Below are 22,981 nucleotides of genomic sequence, written 5' to 3' on the forward strand. Positions count from 1 at the left end.
GTTACACTGTGTACATAACTTGTTTGTCATTAAGATGTAAAAGGTACTGGGAACTTACTCAGCTTACTACTGACGCTTTTATTTGCTTGTAGCAAAATTTAGCCACCTTGTGCATTCTTAATGATCTGTCCAAGGCTATTCAGACCAAGGCAATATGTAGGCCCCGATATTAAAGCTATGGCAAACTTAAAAAACCCCACCTGCATTAATTCTGCTTACTTGACACTTGTAATGCTGAAACCTCAGCTCAGTGGGAAACTGCCTATCTGCCTTGCCTTCCCCCTGGAACTTCAATGAGAGAGGTGAGGCCTCAAAACTGATTCACCTCCAGAGACATCTTTACTTCAAGGTATGCTTCGAAGTTCCTTCTGACCAGTACTTGGTACATCACATAGTTGCAGGTAGCACCTCCTGCATGACGATGCAGGCACAGGTCTCTGTGTTGTGCTGGCAGCCTCATTCCGCTGCAGCCCAGCAAAGTCTCGCTTACCGTTACAACATGCACCCAAAGACTGCCCTAGGTGAGTGAAATGTCCACATTTTCAGGAGGAAAGCCTATCATCAGGCCTTAAAATAAGGCAGATTCAAGCTTCTTGTCTCTTGCCTTCTCGAGGATGTACATACTGTGACATTGCAAAGGGGTACCGCACCTTGGTTAATAGAAAAAATCACTCCTTTTTCTGTTATGTGAAATCAATTAGGAAGGATAAAAAATGAGGAGGGAAGGCAGGTACATCACAGTTCTGTGAAACCTGATACAAAAAGACCCATCAGGCAGATACACAATTATCCAACAGTCTCAAGGATCTCCCTGAGAGGACGGATTGGTGCCACACTGATTGAAAGTCAAGCAGAGAGCTATATTTTGCCCTTCACCTCCAGATGTTGTTCTTTTACCCCTGGAAACAAACTTTCAAATAAACTTAAAAACTCACAGCAGTCGTTAGTACACATATTCTTATACATAGAAAATGAATTCATATCGGTGTGCAAGGACTGAGAATTTAAGACACTGAAAAAACAGCATAATGATACCAACATTCAAGAGCTGAGCCTGCTGCTGCCATGAATGATGTGATTTTGAATGATTTAGATCAGATATCCAGTGCATAGCCGTTGGAAGATGTGTTGTGTCTTGGAGAAGATGCCGATTTGCAGCCAGCAGCCAGAATTAAAATAGCTTTTTGTCTTTATAGTCTGATTGCACAGCGGACTGGAGAATTAAATTCTGCACGCAATTTGGATGTGCTACATTGATTTAGAGTCTAGTAGACACAGTTCTGTATAACCTACTTATGTTCCATCCAAAAGAAAGAGCTAGTAGCTGAACTCAGTTAATGTGCCAATTATTCAGAATTCTCCTCATATTGCTAAGCACTATTCAAAAGTAGGTCGCAGAGGGGGGAAAGTACACAGTCTGTATCTGAAGTTGAATGTATTTGGGCAAAATATTTTTATGAATATAAATAATATTGATGTTTCACTTGTGGTATTCTTAAAAACATCATTGCATTTTAGACTGATGTTTTCTGAAGCAGGGCAAACACACAGAAATTCCCACTCGCTAGCTTTACAAATTTCATAGTTTCTGCATTCTACTTAATGCAAGGTCAACAGGAAAAGAAAAGAAAAAAAAATTCTATTTGATAATATAGCAGGCACCACCTGGAATGGCACCACCACAGAAAGAAGACCCATGGTAAGAGAGAATAATAGCTTTCACAAAGCAAGACTTGAGCGTCTAGGTAAGAAATGACTTGCTTGTTCTGCCTCTAGTGATTCTATCACTTGCGTGTCTTACAGGCAGGAATTTGTGATGATGAAGTAGAATCACAGAATCACAGAATGGTCTCGGTTGAAAGGGGCATTTAAAGATCATCTAGTTCCATCCCCTCTGCCATGGTCAGGGACACCTCCCACTAGACCAGATTGCTTAAAGCCCCATCCAGCCTGGCCTTGAACACCTCCAGGAATGGGGCATTCACGACTTCTCTGGGCAACCTGTTCCAGTGCCTCACCACCCTCAGAGTAAAGAATTTCTTCCTTATGCCCAATCTAAAGCTATCGTCTTCCAATTTAAAACTATTACCCAATGTCCTGTCACTACAGGTCGTGGTAAAAAGTCTCTCTCCATCTTTCTTATAAGCCCTCTTTATATATTGAAATAAATTGCATTCATTTTCTTCTTACTATATTCTTTTTCATGGTAACATCAGAACACAGACAAGTTAGATGGAAACTGTATAGGTACATCGCAAACAAAGGGATAACACATGTTTAAGAATGTTGAATGTGTTAACAGTGTGGTCACTGAAAACAGAGAAACAAGTTTTCAAAGATTCAGACAAAACCTGGCACATTCAGATCTATCCCAGATGCAGCACTTGACGATGCATGAACCTGAATATAAAATGGCTTTAAATATTTGAGGAAATTCTTATTCACAGTAGGGGTTTTAGGTTGAGTAAGTTCACGATCACACTTATTTTTAAAAAACATAGTAGTGCTTGGTCTAGAGCAGCTCAGTGTTTATGGATTATACAGTTTATTATTTGCATAACTCTGTTGTAGGTGTGAATGTATATCTTCACATATTCTAACACAGACAAAAATGAGTCCCCAGTGAATCCTGATCAGAAGATTACTGCAGCTACTTGGACAAAAAGCATGAAATAGATCTTAGTTATAAGAATCTCCGGGGGTTTTGGTTCCACTTTATGTTTTGTTCTCAAATTATTAAATCCTCCCTCATTCGTTATTTCCTACTCTGAGCAGCAAACTCTGGCTTCTGCTTTGGGAGCTTCTGGGGACAAGGTCCATGATTATTGGGGAACAACTGGAAACTCTCTGAGGGTGCCGGCTGCTGCCAGGTAAGGACATGGTAAGGGCAGCCACAAGGTCAATAGCTGGCTGGTCAGAGCTGATGGTGGTGACAGGGCTGGGTTCTATGACCATGGGCCCTGCTTGCAGATGAGCGTCTGCTTGTGAGAGAGAGGATCCACCTCACCAAGCAGGGCAAAGGTACCTGTGCTGAAATGTCTGACCTGGTAAGAAGGGCTTTAAAGTACAAATGCTGGGGGAGGGAGAGAGAATCATCAGCAGTTTTGTAAGGGTGTGATGCACAGGGCTGATGAGTAAAGAGTCTGGAGTGGTGTGATAGGAAGGGATCATAAAATCAACAAAAGAGGGCTCAAGCAAGCTCACCTCCACTGTTTTTGTGTAAGCAAGGAAGTGCCTACAGGGCACCATTATGGAGAAACCTCCAAAGCCCTTTCTGGGAAATCAGTATGGTGGGGTTCCTCTGTAAAATGCCTATGTAATAATATGCAGAGTATGAGGAATAAACATAATGAGTTTGATCTGTGCGCAGTTGCAGGATATGATGCTGTTGGGATCATAGAGACATGATGGGGTGGCTCTCATGACTGGAGGTATTGCAATGGAGGGATACAAGCTCTTAGGCTGAGAAGATGAGGAGCTGGAGTTGCCCTTTATGTGAGAACAGCTGGAGCACATAGAGCTCTGCCTGGGGGTGCATGATAAGCCAACTGAGAATTTATTGGTTAAGATTAAAGAGAAGACAGGTAAGGGTGACATTGTAGTGCATGTCTGCTGTAGGATGCCTTACCAGGAAGAGCAAGTGGATGAGGCCCTCTACAGACAGCTAGGAACAGCCTCATGTTTACAGGCCCTTATCCTTATGGGGAATTTTAACCACTGCAACATCTGCTGGAGGGACATGCAGTAGGGCATAAGCAGTCCTGGAGGGCATTGACAAGAACATCCTGACACAAGTGATAGAGCAGCCAATGAGAGTGCTCTGCTGGACCTCATAATCACCAACAAAGAGGGGCTCAATGGGCATGTGAAGGTCAAAGGCAGCCTTGGCTGCAGTGACCATGAGATGGCAGAGTTCAGGATTCTGAAAGGAGGGAGAGGGCAAAAAGCAAGATCACAACCCTGGATTTGAGGAGAGCAGACTGGCCTCTTTGGTGATCTCCTTGGAAGAGTCCTACGGGATAAGACCCAGAGGGAAGAGGGGCCCAAGAAAGTTGGTTGATATTCTAGTATCACCTCCTCAAAGCTCAATGAATGGGACAGGGGACCTGGTGGCATAGGACACAGAAACAGCTGAAGTACTGGGTGCCTTCTTCAATACCAGACCAGTCTGAAGGAAGGAAGTCATATCCTTGGTGGAAGAGGATTAGGTCAGGCAATACTTAAACTGGACATGCATAAATCCACGGGACCTGAGGGGATGCACTCATGAATACTGAGGAAGTCTACTGATGTCATTGTAAGGCCACCCCATAATCTTTGAACAATCACGGCAACTGGAAGGACTGCCTGAGGACTAGAGAAAAGCAATGGTCACTTCTATGTTCAAGAAGAAGAAGAAGAAGGAGAACCCACAGAACTACAGGCTGGTCAGCCTTCCCTTGATCCCTGGGGAGGTGATGGAGAGCAGCTAATCCAGAGAACGACATCCAAGCACATGAAGGACATGAAGATGATTAGGAGTAGCAATCATGGATTCACCAAGGGGAAGTCATGCTTGACAACCAGATCACCTTCTGTAATGAAATGACAGATTGGGTAGATCAGGGCCAAGCAGTGGATATTGTCTACGTAGACTTCAGTAACGCCTTTGACACTGTCTCCGGTAAGATCCTCATAGAAAAACTGTTGAAGTACAGGCTGGAGGAGCAAACAGTGCATTGTGAACTGGCTGAATGGCTGGGCTGAGAGTGGTGATCAATGGTATGAAGTCTTGTTGGAAGCCAGCAACTAGTGGTGCATTCCAGGGACGAATCCTGGGTCCAATCCTGCTCAACATCCTCATTAATGACCTTGAAGATGGGTCTGAGTATACTCTCTGCAAGTTTGCTGATGATATAAAACTTGCAGGCGTGGCTGATACGACAGACAGTTGTGCTGCCTTCTGGCAGATGGACTTGGACAGAATGGAGAAATGAGCTGACAGGAACCTCATGAAGTTCAACAAGGTAAAATGTGAAGTTTTGCACCTGGGGAGGAAGAACCCCATGTACCAGTACATGCTGAGGGCCTCCTAGCAGGAAAGCAGCTTAGCAGAAAAGGGCCTGGGGGTTCTGGTGGACATCGAGTTGAACATAAGCCAGCAATGTGCCATTGCAACAACAAAGGCTAATGGTATCCTGGGCTGCATTAGGAGGAGTGTTGCTAGCAGGTTGAGGGAAATGATCCTTCCTTTTTCCTCAGCTCTGATGAGGACACACCTGCAGTCCTGTGTCCAGTTCTGGGTTCGTCAGCATAAGAGAGACATGGATTTACTGGAGACCATCCAGTGTTGGGCACTAAGATGATGAAAGGACTCGATTACCTCACATATGAGCAAAGGCTGAGAGAGCTCAGACTGTCTGGCCTGCAGCAGAGAAGGCTCAGAGAGGATCTCACCAATGTATATAAATAACTGAAGGGAGGACGTAGAAAAGATGGAGCCAGACTGTTTTCAGTGGTGTCTGGTGACAGTGCCAGAGGCAATGGGCACAAGCTGAAACACAGGATGTTTGTTCTGAACATGAGGAAATATTATTTTTTTTTCCTCCATGGGTAAATGAGCACTGGCACAGGTTGCCCAGAGAGGCTGGGGAGTCTCCGTCCCTGGAGATATTCAAAAGCCAGCTGGACAGGGTCCTGGGCAACTGGCCCTAGGTTGCCCGGCTTGAGCAGTGGTGTTGTTCTAGTTGTTCTAGATGACTTCCAGAGTTCCCTTCCAACCTCAACTGTTCTGTGATTCTATGGTTGTTTACACATAACACATAACAAACAATATTGAAGATTTGGGCATTCAGTAATAATATGCACTGTGGAATTTGCAATGCATGCTTAAAGCCTGATTTAACAAAAACACACTTGAATCTTCTGTAATAAAGGCTAGATACTATCCTTGCCTCACCCGGAGTCTGCACGGAAAGGTGGGACAGTGCAAACACAGATCACCGCACAAGCAATCATGTGTGAATATAGGTAAGTGTGCAGAATCATGCCCCAAAGGCAAGGCAAGTACAAACTAATTTATATGGACATGTAGGGCTGAATGAAACCTGAAGACAGCAGTCCAATATATTATAATGACATATCATATCTAAGCCAGTGAAAAGAGTTCCCTGTGCCCTTTGACTGAATCCCGTGACCCGCAACTGCATGTTACCATACACTGTACTTGTTAATGTGTTATGGCTCACAACAAGTAACTGTATGATACAGTTTCTGCACATGTTTTATTCTGTAAACTTTCCTTAGTGTTGCTCTAAGTCCCCCTTTTTTTTTCTTTTGTTCTGGATACCTTCAGTATTTCACCCGTATTGACGATGGAAACAGCCATCAACAGTGTGAAGAAGACACTCCTTTTGTACTATATTGCTAATAATTTCCTGGGCTCTGTCTTACCACCAAATTGGACCTGTGGATGGAGAAATAACACACACTAGGAAATGACTTACCCTCCTTCTTCAGAGTATTTGTGACCAAAGGCAAGGATGTCAGACGCCCGGCCACTGCCATCGCATATCACAACAGGAACAGGAGGAGTATCTCGCAGGTACTCCAGAACGATGGAGATAACATTGGGACCTCCTTCCACAATGAGGGCCACCACCGGAACCCCTTGACCAATTCCTGGAGTAAAAGTAAGAAACAAACGAAAAGCCCGGACAAAACAGAAAAGGAACAAAAAAATGCAAAACCAGCAAAGCAAATAAAACATAACAGAAGACAGAAAAAAAAAAAAAATCGCACTGAAATTACTGCACTGTGACTGTACAGTGTTATGTCAGAGAAAATGGCATTTGGAAAATCACAGATTTTTAAGGACAGAAGGGACCACTGTAGTCATCGAATCAGTTCCAATGCATAAACCAGGATTTTCTAGAATTATCTTCTGTTTTAAATACCACAGTTATGATTGAAATAGGCCATGAATTTTTTAAAAGATCAAATCTTGATTTGAAAGCTTAGAAAAGCTCCCACAGTTCTTTCTAACATGTTCGGAATCATGACTTTGTAGCTTGCTTGTAATCTAGATTTTGTATGGGTCAGTTTCCAATCATTGGGTCTTCTAGTGGCTTTCCTTGCTGTTTTAAAATCCCTTCTATGATATTTTTGTTGCTGTATTAGGTGCATTTTAAAGCTGCCTACAGATAGCCCTGTAACCTTCTCTTTGATAAACTAAATGTATTCTATTACAAGTCAATGCAATAGTTATTTTCCAATTCTAGTCAGTCTCACAGTTTTTCTCTGAATTCTCTCCCAGTTTTGCAGCATATTCCTTGTTTTGCAGACGACAGAGTGGGTACATTGCTCCAGAGACAGCTGAACTAGTGCTGAACCAGGGAGAGACATCTTCATTTTCAATACTTGTGGTAGAATTAGACGGGAGCCCTCTGCAAAAGTTACAGCACAGTCTTTGCCGGGAAAGTCTCATGGATTTAGAGAAATGCAATCTGACACCAGGATGGCATTAACATGACTGAAAAAGCTTTTATGGTTGTCACTTCTTGACCGGTTGGGACTTGGGACATTCAAACGGACCAAGGCAGTAGAATTAGTTAAACATTTTCTTTTTTTTTTTTGGGGGGGTGGGGTGGGGTGGGGTGCGGTGGGGTGGAACAGAAAGACTTTTTCCCTTTAAACCCGCTTTTCCTAAGAAAAACTATGTGCGTTCTGCACAAAATTTTGATGTTTCACTGAAAAATAAAAAGAGTGCCCAAAAATTGCTGGGTCAGGAAAAGTTGCATGAGGGTTTCCATTTAGAGGTAGTTTTGTCCACGGAAGCGAAGGGACTGAAACATTAAATCTTGTTAGACCCCCTAGAAACATGCACCAATCAAATGATTTTTGATAGTCACAAAAGTTTTTAAGGATTTGAATTACTGTCAAAAACCAAAGTGAACTGTTACTTAAAAAAGAAAAAAAAAAACGGTTCTTACATAAAACAGCAAAATATTGTAAGCACTCCTGAACCACTTTACAAGCAAACATTGTGTTTCCTGGAGAGACTCTCAGCATGCTTCGTTATGGTTGTATGTACTGTCAGTTTGTGGCTCTTATTATATAACTTAAGTAAAGTGTGCGGTGTTTATTTATGTTAAGAAAGCTACAAACAGAGTTATAAAATGCAGGATAATGAAAGAGAGTAAGAAGGGTAGGATATTACAAAGTGGTTAACAGAATGATTTGCACAGAGCTCACTGATTAATTTCTTTATTAATATTAAGGACTTCCCTGAATTACTGCTCTACTTAATAATGAAATTTTTTTTGTGGTTAAATTCTTTCCAAAGGTCTTAGTGGAAAACAGTTTTGGGGAACAGAGTCAAATGAGAAAGGGAAAATAAGAACCTTGCTTAAGAAGAGTGATTTTTAAGTCTGATGGGTTAATCTATTCCACATGTACTTCCATTAACTTTAAGGGACTTAAGCTAAGGATGAATTTTGTTTGGCAAATTTGTGTTGTTTACCTACATTCTTTTAATCATGCTAAAAACTGCATCCCTTAAAAATGCACTCTAGATATTAGTGATAAAACCCCATTTTTTTTCTGAGGATCTTATAAATAATATGATTTTCTTCCCATAGCAATAGATGTAATATGATACATCTTGTTGCAGTTGAGGATGCTGCAGAAAACTTCACATCACAAGTCTGCCCAGGTTTTCCTTTGCTACTAGATGACTAAAGAAATGTTGTCTATAGTTATGTCTAGTACAAGAATTATTTTTTTTTTTGTAAGACAATTGTGATCAGAAAACAAATAAAAATGGAATTCTTGGTGTGGACATGTCTACTTGAGTAACTTTAAATTTGAAAAAGAGAGTAAGAAACAATTATCCCATTCTTAGTTTTCTATGGTGTTCCCAATCACATTTAAATTATTTGTGACATTATATTTGCGTCAGAACAAAGGCTTAGCTACTTATACCAAAGAAGTCAGCTTCTCAATAACTCTCTGGTAAAACACAGAGCAGACTTGAATTAAACTTGCACATGGTTTGATACCAAAAATCCTGGATTAATATACTAGAAATTTGGAAATGAATGCAATCTGTAGAAAAATTTCAGTTGGTAGGAAAACACTGACTGCCTATTCCTGATTAGATATTAACACTGCATTTGCTAACAAATTTGCATCTATGCAACTGAGAACTGACCATGCCTTGTCCAACTGTAGCACCTGACCACTTTGAAAAATGTTGGCATGTGATGCCAATAAGAAGAACCTCTGACTCAGGGAAGAAGGTAGCTCATGGACTTCTCTTTAAGTGGTAATAAAAATATTTTTGCTTCTAGGTCTCTCTATCTCCTTAGAAATGCAAGAGTGTGGAATTCTCTGCAAGAGCACTATTTAAGCTTGTGCATGCACATTATACAACAGTCTGCAAAGAAGGGTCTGGACGTGCCTGATATAGCCACAGAGAGACTCTTGTTTCAGCCACTTCATTCAGAAGGAGAATGTCAGGCTGGGAGGTGAGATACCAAATCTGAAGGTAATACATTCCTTACAAAGCCAAGGACATCATCATTATAAAAAGAGTTTCTTTCTGAGTTGAGATGTAGAAAAGGAGGCAATGCTGAGATACAATCATGCTGATGAAAAACTGGACTACAGTACTGGGGTTGCTGTCTGCTAGCACACATCCAGAAGGTGGGGACTTTGTGCTAAGCATTAAAATGGACGGTCCTGTAAAGCAACAAGCAAGACGTTTCCCCTTAATGTTTCTTGTGGAATTTACTACAAATTTGTCCTAGTCTGAGCAAAACTAAGGATAGCACTCATGTTGCTGGGCTATCTCCAACAACGTTGCTGTTTTCACTAAGTTCTCTAAAAGTATACAACCTTAGAAATTGTGTGTTCCGCATTTTATTAACTCGAAAGAGAGTAGCAGTAATGCACTCCACCAAAATATTGTCCATTCAGAAATTGAACTCAGCTTTTCCTACATCCTTTGTAGATGCAGACTCATCCTCTTTTAAGTTCAAGGGAATTATTTTAAAATATCTGAAAAATTGTGTTTTCCAACAATCTGATAACTACATGGAGGATTTATTTTTAAATTTACTCAGTTTTTTGTTGTTTTTTTTTTCAGTATTTCTAGGATAAGCTTTAGTTTCAGCAAATCTTTTTCCTTTTCCATTTGGAAGATGGAGAAAACTTCTTGTCTAGCAGTATATCTGCAGACTTGAGAATAGCTGGGAATGCTGACAATTGTGTTACCACCGTGAGGTTTATCACTTGGTTAACCACACTTATGTTTCAAGATGATAAAGGTCTGATCCCAAAATCAAAGGTTTCCCTACTTAGGAACAGTCTCAGGATTTTTATTCTGTGTTATAGAAAATAGTTTGTAAACCAGGGGGAAGATTTTTTTTTCTCAGGTTTTCAAAGAAAATATGCAGCTTGTATTCAAGAGCAAGTATGTGTGAAACATCTCACACAAACTTGCACAGTACTATTTCTCATGTAATAAGGTCTCCATCTCACATACCAAAGTCTTAGTATTCCTGCTATGAATGCAAAAAGTCTCTTATGACTTAATTAATAGAATACAGACAAAATAGTGTTTTTTATTTTCATTTTATATAATGATTTATCCAAAAAGAAGAAATAGTACCAAAGACCTGGGAGATAAAATAAGTTTTCTAAGGCTCATCACTATATTAATTTCTAAAAGAATAACTTGTATCTGGAGCCTTTCAATAACTGTAGATTTTTGCAGGGTAGACTAGACTGCTCAGTGTTTCACAGTATCAGCCTTGGTGGATATTGTAGGTGCAATATTGTAAATTAGACTGCAATATTGTACAGAAGATTTATACTGTCAACTTAAAGCTTCATTAGTGTGTTATTGCCTTTGTGGCCAGCAACAGAGCCAGTGAGAGATTTTCCAGCAATTGTGATTCCAGGAAAGTACACACATACCAGAACATTTTTCCTAATGTGAGTCAGTGGCAACTTGTAGGCCTTCATGTTATTATACAGAAAAATAATCCCATTTTGCCCTTGACACAGCGGTAGTGCATGAATATGTAAGTTAAAACAATAATCTAGAAGAAATGAATGAACTTGGAAATGGAAGCAAGGAAAAACTGCATAATGTCTGTGCTGTGTGAAAAGGGATTTTAAAAAATCTACCATGCTTTGCAGAAGCCCTACTTTGTTTTCCCAGTTCTTGGAAAATCATGAATATTTTATACTGTGAGTACATTTATGAATAATCTATAACTGTCTGATAAATTATTACTAATTCCTTTTATGAAGAGCTAAACATGAGTTACCCATTTTTTTATTGACCAACAAGTGAATAAAATGCCTCATTTACTACAAAACGCATTTACTACTGATGTTTTTAAATGTGCTTATAAGAGTAAATGGGACATATCATTATATTGCATATTATTTCTAAGTTCACCCCTGAGATCAGTGCACACAAAACTGAGAGGCTCTAGTTTACCATCCCTGACTCCCTATTTTCTGTATCGTAACACTGGATGGTGGTAGGTGCATCTAAGCTGAGTTCCTCCTGGCCACCTTTGCTCCTTCATCAGGTCAGACATGTTGGTGTGGGCTCCCCTACATTCATTTTCTTTTTCTACTTGGAAATTTTGGCTGGAGAATTTGGTAATTATTTGGATTTGTTTGGGATGTTGGGGCCCGTGGCTGTCCCACTGAAGGAGTTACTGCACAGCAGTTGGCACAGAAGTGGTGTACAGCTGAAAATCTATGTCACATCTCCCACACAACGTGCAGCTGTAGAGCAAGTTGTCCGGAAGCTTAAGAGCTTAGGGTTTACAGTACACGTAAGACAGATTCACTATGGACATATCCAGGGAGGCCAAACTGTCCCAAAGGGTGGGGACAGCAAGCCTCCATGAACTTACACACGGTGTGTGTGCAGTCAGCCTGACATCTGAAAGTATTTTCTTAACGAGCCACACGCTGCTCATCAGTGTGGTGTGGCAACAGGATTCTCACCCTTCCTAGAAATCCTGAACCTACCACAGGCTCGTACAGGGAAGTACAAGCCAACACTGAGCTGGAAAGCCTCATCAGTTCCTCATGAAAGCAGGTATATTTGCATGATTAAGGGGCCTCTACAGTTTTACACAGCATCACCCTCCAGGTCCACAGGTTACTGAACCTTCCTGGACCTAGATGTACTGCGGATGGTGGGGTACATAAGTTAGCAGGTTTATCCACTGGTTGTCATGTCACAGGTTGTTATGTGCTTGTGTGAGATAATGGACTCTTAACAGTAGAAAGTTTCTGTGACAGGCTTTAGATTTGTTTCAGGCCTCTAACTTGTGTATGTCCTGCAAAAGGTTTACCATTTGTGGGCAACAGCCACATTTCTGTCTGCAGAATTCTTCTAGCACAATAGATTTTGTAAGGGGTAAACTCAATGCTTTCTTAGTGGTTGACAAATACAGTAACAAAATAGAAGTCCAAAAATATAAGTCAACAGATATATAGATGTAATCATGTCTGCAAGTGTCTGCAGCTGCACAGTGCACTCGAAGGCATGTATATGGAACATTTTGTGCAAAAGTAAAATTAATTTGCATGCAAAGCCAAATAATTTTAAGCTTTTCCTGTCACATACAGTTTTACATAATGGGGATGTGTGTTTCTTCCAGATTTTCCTGCTTCCTAGTCTGTTTTATGGTGAAAATTTTAATTTTAGTGTGGTTTTTTTTTTTTTTAAGTGTTGTTCCATCTAATAGAAAATGCTCCTTTATTATAAGGAATGAATCACCATGTTTTCCCAAAGATATAAAGGAAAAAATTCTCTCTGACCTTTGCACTTTTAACTAAGTGATATTAATCTGGACCACAGCTTCCTTTGCACGTACGACTTCAGGAACTTTCTGCTGTCTGTATCTCTGGAGTTAAAAGCTCCCTGAGCTCCAGGACTGTTTCACAAGTCCTGTGCTGGTGCCTCTCTTTTCCCTGACAAATTGTTGCTTTTGCTAGCCAGCACGTACTTGTGTTGCTGTGAGGTATGATCCAATACCACCCTTGGTTGCAGCCTGATCTACCATTTAAGGGCTCAGTCCGTAGTGAATAGCTGGCTTAAGTGTTAGTCAACTGTAACGATAAATGTAAAGGCAAACGACCAGCATGATAAAACAAGTAGGAATATGTTTTCTTTTAACATACTGGAGGTAATGATCCCTCCCTTTATAGACATGCTATCCCTAACACACATTCACACAGAACAGTACTATACGATGATCAAAACAAGAAACTTCATAAATACAAGTTTGTAAAATGGCAAGAAACTTCATAAATACAAGTTTTTAGCAACTTGGCCATGAAGGAAAACTTGGGTTCAGAAGTTTATTTAATCCTAACACAAATCCTAACACATTTACTACAACTCTATTACCAGTAGGTGTCTTGATATTTACTTTAATTTGGTAAATTCTAACCAGTACATCTTGGTTTGGTTTTCTTTGATTGTTGCAAATGTTTTGGACATGTAACAATTGAAAGAAAACTACGCTGCATTTAGATGCCATGTGGATGAATATTTCTTAGATTGAAATGAAAAATGAATAAAAAGTTTATGAAATTACAAATTTATACATCTGATTCTACAAACTAGGAATAGAAACATCAAAATCACCCTGCGCATGTGGGCCTCTAATCCTAAATCAAGTGCCAGTGTAACAAATCCACAATGGCATCAAACAGATGACATGTTTCTCAGGTACAGGCTATTTATTCAACAGATGAAATTACAGTTCAGGACTTTTCAATGCAAAGATTGCTTGTCAGTGGCATTTAGTGTACAATCCCATTTAACTGCCAATAGAAGACTGATAAAGTGCTGTGAAGCTCAACAAAAATGTTCATGTGCTTAGAAGCTCTTCAATGGTTTTGAACTACATTTTGATCAAATCTGAGCTTAGTTTTAACTCAAATATGTGAGATGAACTATGATTTTTGAGTGGAAATCAACTAATAAGCATTAATCATTCATATTTGAAACAGGGCAAAATAGTGTATCTTTCTGAGTTTTTTGCAGAGTTTGAGACTTATGGTGTCTTGAAACTCCACTTGGAACTTGGGGGTTCTGGGAAGCAAAGAAAACCAAATAAAGTCCTTAGCTCTATAAAGAAGTCTGTCTTAAAAGTCCAACTTCCAGGCCATTGTTATATTTCATGGGGCTAGCAGAGTATGCAGCAGCGTGTTGCATCAGCAAAGGCTGAAAGAAACACACCACATGAAACCAATGGCTTTCAGAAGCATTTTGGTCCAAGTGTTTGCATAGCACTTTGATATCCTAGTGAGAGGTACTTACACAGTATGGATAAACAATTAGGTATGCTCTGGAATTTTAATAAGCAAAAGTCCGCCCAGCGTGAGCTTAAAAGTTTGAGGAAAGTAATTCTGAATTTCTAACCTAATATTTGCCTTGCAGTAATAGAGTCAACAGATACTGCTCTTTGGTTGTTAATAGAGTGTGTCTAACCAGAGGGTAAATGCTGCTCAAATAGATTCAAAATTGTGTTGGATTTACAACACTCTTTAAAAAGTTTGCCCACACAAATGTGTCTGTTTCACCTCTGGACATCTATGTGGTACTGCTTATGGTCCCAGCTGCCTCAGAAACGCTAAGTGATAACAGAACATCCTGAAATAATCCAGATCTTTCCTATTAGCTTACACTGAAATAACATTACAGCTTGTTTTTTTTTTCAGGCTATTGTTTTCAGCCTTCAGGCCCTTTTTGGAAACACCTCCTAATGAGTATGAAACAATGTTGGCTAAAATATCAATACCAATAGCAGATAGGTAAGATCACCTGCATATACAGTATATCTGCTTCCCCCAGCTCTGCAAATCACAGCCACAGTATGCTTGTCACCAGAACAATTACATTATTCACTAATAACTGAACATGACTGGAAAAAAGAGAATGTAGCCTTCACAGGGTGACAGAGAGGGATGCTGAATTTTATTTCCAGAGAGATAGGAACACCCCTAATGCCACAACAGGCTCAAGCTTAATGTCACATAGCAGTACTTCTCACAGCCGGCTCTCCCTTCTCCTCACCCCCTACCTCCAGTATCTTCCCTAGAGCAGAATCAATTACTACTTATTCCAGATATGGCAAAGAAGATACAGATATTTCTTTTCATCCTTCAAAGGGCTGTTCAGTAATAAGAGCAGAGAAACTTACAGATTAAAAAAAAAAAAAAAGAAAAAAAGAAAAGGGAGCCCAAACTCATTCTACTCTCTTCTGAACAACTTCAATAGTTCTGTATTTTAATAAATCAAGCAGAACTTCCACTTGTTTGGAGGCTCATTACATGCCCTGTGTCTAGAGAAATAAAAGTGACCTGGTAAACCAATACAACAAATTCAAAGAATCTTTGCTCTTTTTCTCAAATTCACAGGACTAAAGGATTATGTGTGACAGAATGACAGAGAACCACTACTAGTAAAGGAAAACTCACAACCATTGAACTTATTTTTGCTTTTCAATTTCTGTTTTGACTTTTCTTCTGCTGTAGGTTCAATGAATCTCATTTGCTATCCTTTCCTTTTTCTTCTTCATGCTTCCCAGCCACATTTTAGAATTACTATTATAAATTTTGTTTTGTTCAGCTTTATTGTTTCCTTTGTAGTTTACATTAATTCTCCTCATTCCCCTTGTTACAGTCACTTCCATTCTGTGTTCTCATCTTTCTAATTTACTTTTTGGTATCCCAATCACACTTTGAATTCCCGTCTGTCTCCTTGTATCTAATCCATAATCCTCTTTTATGTCCTCTATTTTTAATTCTCTTCTTTACTAAGACTACGATCGCATTTCGTTTGTCCCAGCCTGTTCTCCTTTCTCTTCTGCTTCATCTCAGTGCTTTCACTCTTATTTTTGTTTGTTCAGTGCTCCTTCCTCATCTGCCTAAATCTGCCTTGTGATGGTGATGTATCTGCCATCCTACTGGATGTGTCATTGACAGAAAAATCAGTGGACCTGACACCTGGACCGTATCTTCACTTAATATTGGACTGATCCTAAAAACTTCTCCAAACGACATCAAGGAGGGTAACAAGAAAAACTGATGAAAAATTTGTGATACCTTCTTTTGATTTTCATACCTGTCTTTGTAAAAGGACAAAGTTTAGAGAGTCCTCAAAACAGGCAAGACATGGGAATGGTCTATGTAAAACAAAACCTTTGGATTTGTGAGCCTCACAAGCCAGTAAGAGCTCACTTGGTTACATTCTTCAGGATGGCAATATATTGTTTGAAGCTGGCACTTCAACTTCAAAGACACACACAGAAGAACCTTCACGGATTTCAGTCAAAACTCACCCTATCTATTCTAGCAGTCAACTGTTTTTTGGGCCAGTACTACAGGACCTAACGGGTTTCGCTCTTCTTGGACCTCATCAGCTGCAAGTAATGGCCTAAAAGACTCAGGATTAACTACAGTTTCAGTAATTTTCACATTCTGCCTAATCTTCCTTCGTACTTTCCCTGGTTCCCTTTGGATTTGAGTGCTACCACATATTGTAGACAGCACTTTAGAAAGTTATCACAGTAACATAACCAGCTTTTACACTGCCGCAGATTAAATATTGAGGAGTTCTTCCTTGTCATATTTTACACATTTGTCAACATATTGGACACTATATAATCTCAGAAAATTATCCCTCCTGTCTCACCTGTTCTAGAAAACCGCAGCCGGTGAGAAACAGAAGAGCAGAAATTTTGCTAAAAGGGATTCACTCTAAAATAATCTGTTTCTTAGTTTTATATCTTTGCTCTGATTTTTATAGTAAATTCAATAAATCTAAAATGTCTAAACATTTTAGAGCTGCAATGACTTATGTTCTTTTGCTTGTATATCAGTCATATGAAAACACATATGTTTTCAACAAACTCCTTTGTTGAAAGTCAAGTCTGTGAGCGGAATTTATGGATCCACTTTCACTCAATCAATCAATTGTATATTTATCTGTGCTTCAAGAATGATTTTGAACCTGCATGTGATTTCTCAGCCCTTTCTGAGATTATTTTTGTTTCCAGTGCCTGATCCACCAATATCACGATGCTTTTGATGAAAAAGGCCCAAGTTTCCGATCTCTAACAAAATCTGAAAAGAGTCAAGCTTCAAACAGTTCTGAGTTTTCCTTAGGTTTCACAGAAGTCAACCTGCAACCGGCTTCCTCTCCTAGAAATAAGCCTATACCTACATCTTCCCAGCTATGTAGTTATGAAAATGCATCTAGGGCTGCACAGAATATGAAGGAAAAATCTGAAATAAATGAGAATTCCAATGCATTTGATGGTGGTGCAATGGTCAGTGATGCCAGTGATGACAGTTGAACGTCCCTTTGCCTTCCCAGCCCCCTTCATATATTCTCAGGCATAGGATGACAAAGGGAAGTCCACGGGTCACATGAACAGATATTGTTGACTTAATATCCTGTCCAAATTGCCTTCCCTACCCAATCAAATCACCCAACTTTATCCATCAATTCCTTATCCTGATGTAACTTTTTCTCATAGACCTAGCAAAACTCAACTATATTCACCAACCCTATAAAGAAGAAAGATTAAATGCAAGAACATGGATACCAATGTCTGTGGTCTATCTGTTTTCAAACAGCATACCATAGAGGTAGGGCAAACCTTGAGCACCAAACAGCATGTTTAAAATAAGAACAACTTCAGATTGATAATGAATAGTAATATTCCACATGAAGCCCTACGTGGTCTAGGAGAAAATTCTTCCAGAAATGTACTAATCAAAAGAAGAGTAACAATATTACAAGGTGGACCTACACAATCTAAGGATTTGGTGCAATAGTATTTCTAAGAAATACCAACATGCTTCAGTGCATTAAACTGACTGAGCAGTCCAGAGTGATTCTTGGGCAAAATACACAGAACTTTGTTTGGGTGGGGTTTTTTTTCTATTTTTTGACGGAAATAAAACCCAAACCACTGAGATCTCTAGAGTTTCTAGGAAAGAGGACAAGGCACCAGACTTTAATCAAACTGCGGTACGGAATATGTATTTTTTTCTGTTGTTTTCACATGGTGCAGAGAAGATGAATCACAACATAAATAACACTTAAGCTGCTAGTGTTGCAGCAGGAGACTGGGAGATGAAAGCTAATGTTGAGAGTCACTATATACATCTGTTGTGGCAACTTTAACGTAAATGGACATTTAGCGTTAACATAAATGTACACCTTGTTCTTCAAAGTCTTGTGAAACAGTCTGCCTATTCCAGAAGGGTGGCCAACTGCATGCAGATGAATACTTTCTGATCTACAGCCCTCATTTGGCTTTGAAGAAAAAATCATTTTGTTCATTTTCTGAATATGTACACTTCAACAAGGCTAAAAGAGTGTGTTAAACGAATTAATACATGACACAAAATAAACCAAACTACTCACAACATTCTGATTTTTTGAAGGAGTCTACTTGAAATTAAACATGCATTGTCTTTATGTCCTCTGGATTAACATTCTGGTTTTAAATATGTCTTTGGTTAAGTATCCTCATTTTTACCTTATTTTTGGGTCGTCTGGAAAAAGAATTGTTAAAAATCTCAAAAAGGGACTTGTTTTTTCTGCATAACTATTCCTGAAGAAGAAGATGGTAGCTATTTTTATGAAGAATAAGGAGTTTTCATAGTGGAAAATGTCTTCCCTCCTCATCAGCAAATGCTGGACTCCTGCTGTCTAGGTGACACTATATATCCTCATTCCTCATGACAGTGAAGTCCTTTTGCCTCATCACTACTCTTTCCTTCTCTGAGGTTATGTCTCTACATTATACCATAAAATGACAGAAAGCTAAGTAGTCCAAGCTGACAAGTAAATGAGCCTCTTTTAAGTCATTAGATCAAACATTAGATCTTTTTACATTTTAATCCATGACATAAGCTGTTAACCTCAATTTTGACACTACTGCATCTCTGGTTGGACTTCACCTATTTCCAAAGCAAATTTTAAAGATGTAAAATCTCTGTCAGATAGTTACAGAGAACAGAAAATTTTGGCAGTATTCTGACGAAGATCTTTCGTAGATGAGGCTTTCAATATAAGAAAGATGTCTGTATTTAAAATAAAAATGTCATTAGCACAAGGCCATTTGTCAGATTTGCAAATAACACACAAAAGCTTATTCTGCCCTTCTAACTGCTACTGAAAGCACATTACTCCTTTCTAACACATCAAACACAATTTTGTTACTGATACATGCAACATAAAGAAAATGATTGTATGTTCCCTGGAATAGTTACGCACACACAAGAACGTACTGTAAGTGCATACTTTGCTGTGCTATGGGATGCTATGTGATGCTACGCAGATTCTGATTGTGCTGACATATAATTATACATGTTCTTCTAAAGAAAAACTTACAACATTCCTAAATAATTCACAACCTCTTTCATTCGAATTAAAAACTTTTCTTTTTCTTAGGTATATAAATCATTTGCGTCCTTGTCTTTGTCCATTGCTCCAGCAAGATCATTTATATGAAAGAAAGTAGGGCATTTGTGATGGAAGTGCTTCGCAATCATGCTGTAAGCTCTTTAAGGACTGGAGAGTATCTCAGTTAGTAGTAACAATGCAGTTAATAGCAACATCGACACCACATGAACTGAAAGCCTTAATGCAAACAGGAGGAATGAACCATGTATTATAAAAATGCAAACATGAGCACAAAACCAAAAGGGAAAACTTTAGGGAGGATTTTTGAAGATTCTGTAAGTACTGGTAAAGGGTCTTTTTATGTAATAAGAGGTAATTCTAGACCACACTTGTTAATGAGAAAGCCTTGTTCTGGCTAATCACAAAATGGGTGAAACCCACAGCATGTCAACCTATTGGAGTGACTTTGCCTGAAAGTAATTAAGAGTCCTCAGATCAGACCTATTAGCTGAGTTGCTACATTGGCAATAAGGAATGAATATTTTATGACTTGTATCCTCCAACGCACATTTTGTAGACATATTTCTTTTGTATTTCTGGTTAGAGGTAAGACTGATGTACCTATTGTGTTACTCAGCAATGTTCTGCAGAAGTGGTGATGATGTACATCTTAGCGAACAACCGGACCATTCTAGCACACTTCACAGAAATGCTCTGTTAGTGTCTAGGAATGTCATAACTGGAGAATTTGCAATAGGTCGTGTCTTGTAATTAGAAGCTTAATTTCTTGCCTTTCTCTGTTTATAGATTACATGATCTGTTTGGTGATACATTAAGTTCTCTTTCTGTGCTGGTTGCTACTATTTTCCCAGGATGGGGAAAAAAAGACTAGCTGCACTTCCACGTCTTGCAGGATCGTAAGATATTAATTGATTTCTAATCCAATGCCAATGCCAGTTTTCTGGTGAAAATTGTTCTACCTCTTTTATTTTAAACAGTTTCTTTTGAAACATTTATTTGCACCATTGTGACCCACTGGAAAGAAGGTGTAAGTATACAGTATCTGGGAAAAAACAGTTGCAAAGGGGATGAAGACTTCCCAGGAATCGGGGGAGGAGGAAATGTATTGTGCATGGTATTCTAGAAGAAAAAATAAATTCTCAATATTTTAGAGGATACGTTGATTCCTGCCGGATAAAATTGAGTGTTGAAACAAGACTTTCGAATTACTTTAATCAAGGGACGCTGTAGATGGGAGGAGCTTATCTTATGGTGATCTCCCTGTCTTAAATTCCTGCAAAAAGTCTAGGCCTCAAATGTTTGTGTGAATTGGAAACCAGAAACATTTCTGATTATATCACCTTCAATATTTTTTTCTGATCTTGAAACAGTTTTAGGAAAGTCCATCTTACTTTCAACATTTCTTACTACAAAAATGATGCACTTTGAAACTTTATGAGTTTGAGACAACTTGTGGCTCACTGCAAGAGACAGTTGCCAGGCTGTGTTGAAATAGTCTTCACTTGTGAAAATAAGAAAGACTGTGCCCTGAGCATTGAAGCATCAAATTGACCTCTAGATGAACGCACAACTGAGTAACTCTGTTCTGAGCCTGCAGACTCAAACTGACCCACACATGCAACTGTATTTCTCTGCTTGCCTGGAAAGCAATTTTTAATTTCTGAATATTTGGTGTGGATAAAAAAAGAGCTATGGAAATGGTAAAAGCAAAAAAGGTAGAGCGGAAACAGAGTATTCAATGAAATCTTTTCTCTAGTGTTCACAGGGGGCATAAGGCAAGTTTTTTATTATTTCATTTAGGAAATAAGATACTACTGAACAACTGAAAGTGATGCCATATTAAGAACAAAACCAGCTGAGACTTTCAGAATTATCCAGCATACTTAATGACCTAATTTAATCCTAAATTTTACGAAAGAGACTGCCACTGTCCTAATCTATTTGAAGGCAATACTGTTTTCTGTGTCTGTGTTTTCTGTGTCCTTCTGTATTAGGTGAATACAAGCTTGAAGTTTCCCTTTGTGAATAGTGTGTGATCCCAAACATCCAGGAGAGCTATCACTACTCTGGAGAAAGATACAGTCGAAGCAAACGAAAGTAAATAAGAAGAAATGACAAGCCTAGCATGTGAGAGTCAGGCAGGCTTAAAAATAAGAATAAGATCTACTTTCAGCACTATTGTCCAGGGACAGGCTGTGAAATAAGAAGTTACCAATTGTTTACTAGTTCCTACATCTGTTCTGTTTTCTAGCCCTCTGCTCTTTTTTTTTTGGTGATGAACTAAAAATTGTACCTTTTCCTGACACCCCAGCAAAGAAAAGTCTGAGGCTGTTTTTCCCTACTCCACATGCTTACTACTGGAAAATGGCTGCACACACTCCTGTTTGGATGAAGATCGCTTTGCAGCAGTGCCCCTGCACACACAGGGCCAGGGATCTCCACTGCTCTGCTAGGAATGAGGGTAAGGAAAGGTATCAGAAAGTGGCCATCTGTTTGGCTGACCCAACAGGGCAGGTGGTCCTTCTCTCATCCATATGGTCACCTTTCTATTAACTACAGGCTGGGCAGGACTCAGTCACCTTCTTTTAAACCAAAGGAAAACAAAACGTGGCAGAAACATTCTGGATGTCACTGGACCAAGATGTACAAATCTTATCAGCAACCTTCCTTCTTAACAGTTCTGTCACATTTCTGTTTTGAAGAAGTGTTGTGAGACCCAAGTGTTTTTGTATTTATAAGGGAGAGATTTGGGAAGGAGAGCTTAAATGATAGAGTGACTCTGTCACAGAGAAAAAGGAAGAGAAAAGGAAGAGACATACTCCTGAGGGGGGTGCGCAGCTGCAGAAGGAAACCAAAGAAGAGAAAGCCTTCATTTTTTGTAGGTGTTTGAAGAGGTCAGGCATGCGTTTGACTTGAACCACCAAAGTTCACAAGTGCATCCATCAATCACTTTTCAACAGATAAACCTCTTGTCCAAACCTGAATTAAGTTAAATCTCTCTAAAGACATTTATTTTTTTAACATAAAGATTTCCCCAGCACAATGTTGTGCTGTAAACTGCAAAAGCTTACATTTTTCTTACAAATAATTATTATTTACAGTACAGTTTTCCTGTTTGATTACATGACATATGCCATTTTCAAATGTGAATTTTTGTTGCTGGTCAGCCTAAGATTAGATCACACTGTCTCCATGTGCTAAGGATGCTGCTTAGGATGATTACACATTTGTGCATACCTACACACTGCTGTCTGAGAAAAAGCAATATACACTCTGATATTGTAAAACAATAATCCCGTAGTGTGTGTAGCCCATGCTGTGGTGTTGAAAGGTGTAAGTAGCACACCATTTTAATTTAAGCACAGACCATACTTATCATAGAGAAAGCTTTATCAAGCACAACCAACATGCTAGTTTATGTTCACCCCATTAGGCCTGCCTGTAATTCACTATCATCTGATGTCTGAGAGTCTAAATGTGTTTCCTAGTCTCATTCCAGTTTCAGGTGCCTAT

The 22,981-nt window shown here is 39.2% G+C and overlaps 1 protein-coding gene across 1 annotated transcript in view; it reads right to left on the bottom strand.

The window, feature by feature from the left end:
- The window catches only part of TRPM3 (transient receptor potential cation channel, subfamily M, member 3), a 279,012-nt gene that overhangs the window by 90,383 nt on the left and 165,648 nt on the right, over window positions 1-22,981 (bottom strand). Inside the window, exon 7 of the mRNA XM_009886395.1 lies at window positions 6,486-6,660. Within this exon, the coding sequence (XP_009884697.1) occupies window positions 6,486-6,660 (175 nt within the window). The remainder of the gene's footprint in view (window positions 1-6,485; window positions 6,661-22,981) is intronic.

This window comes from Charadrius vociferus, unplaced genomic scaffold (genome assembly GCF_000708025.1).
Source record: "Charadrius vociferus isolate BGI_N301 unplaced genomic scaffold, ASM70802v2 scaffold505, whole genome shotgun sequence".
NCBI lineage: Eukaryota > Metazoa > Chordata > Aves > Charadriiformes > Charadriidae > Charadrius > Charadrius vociferus.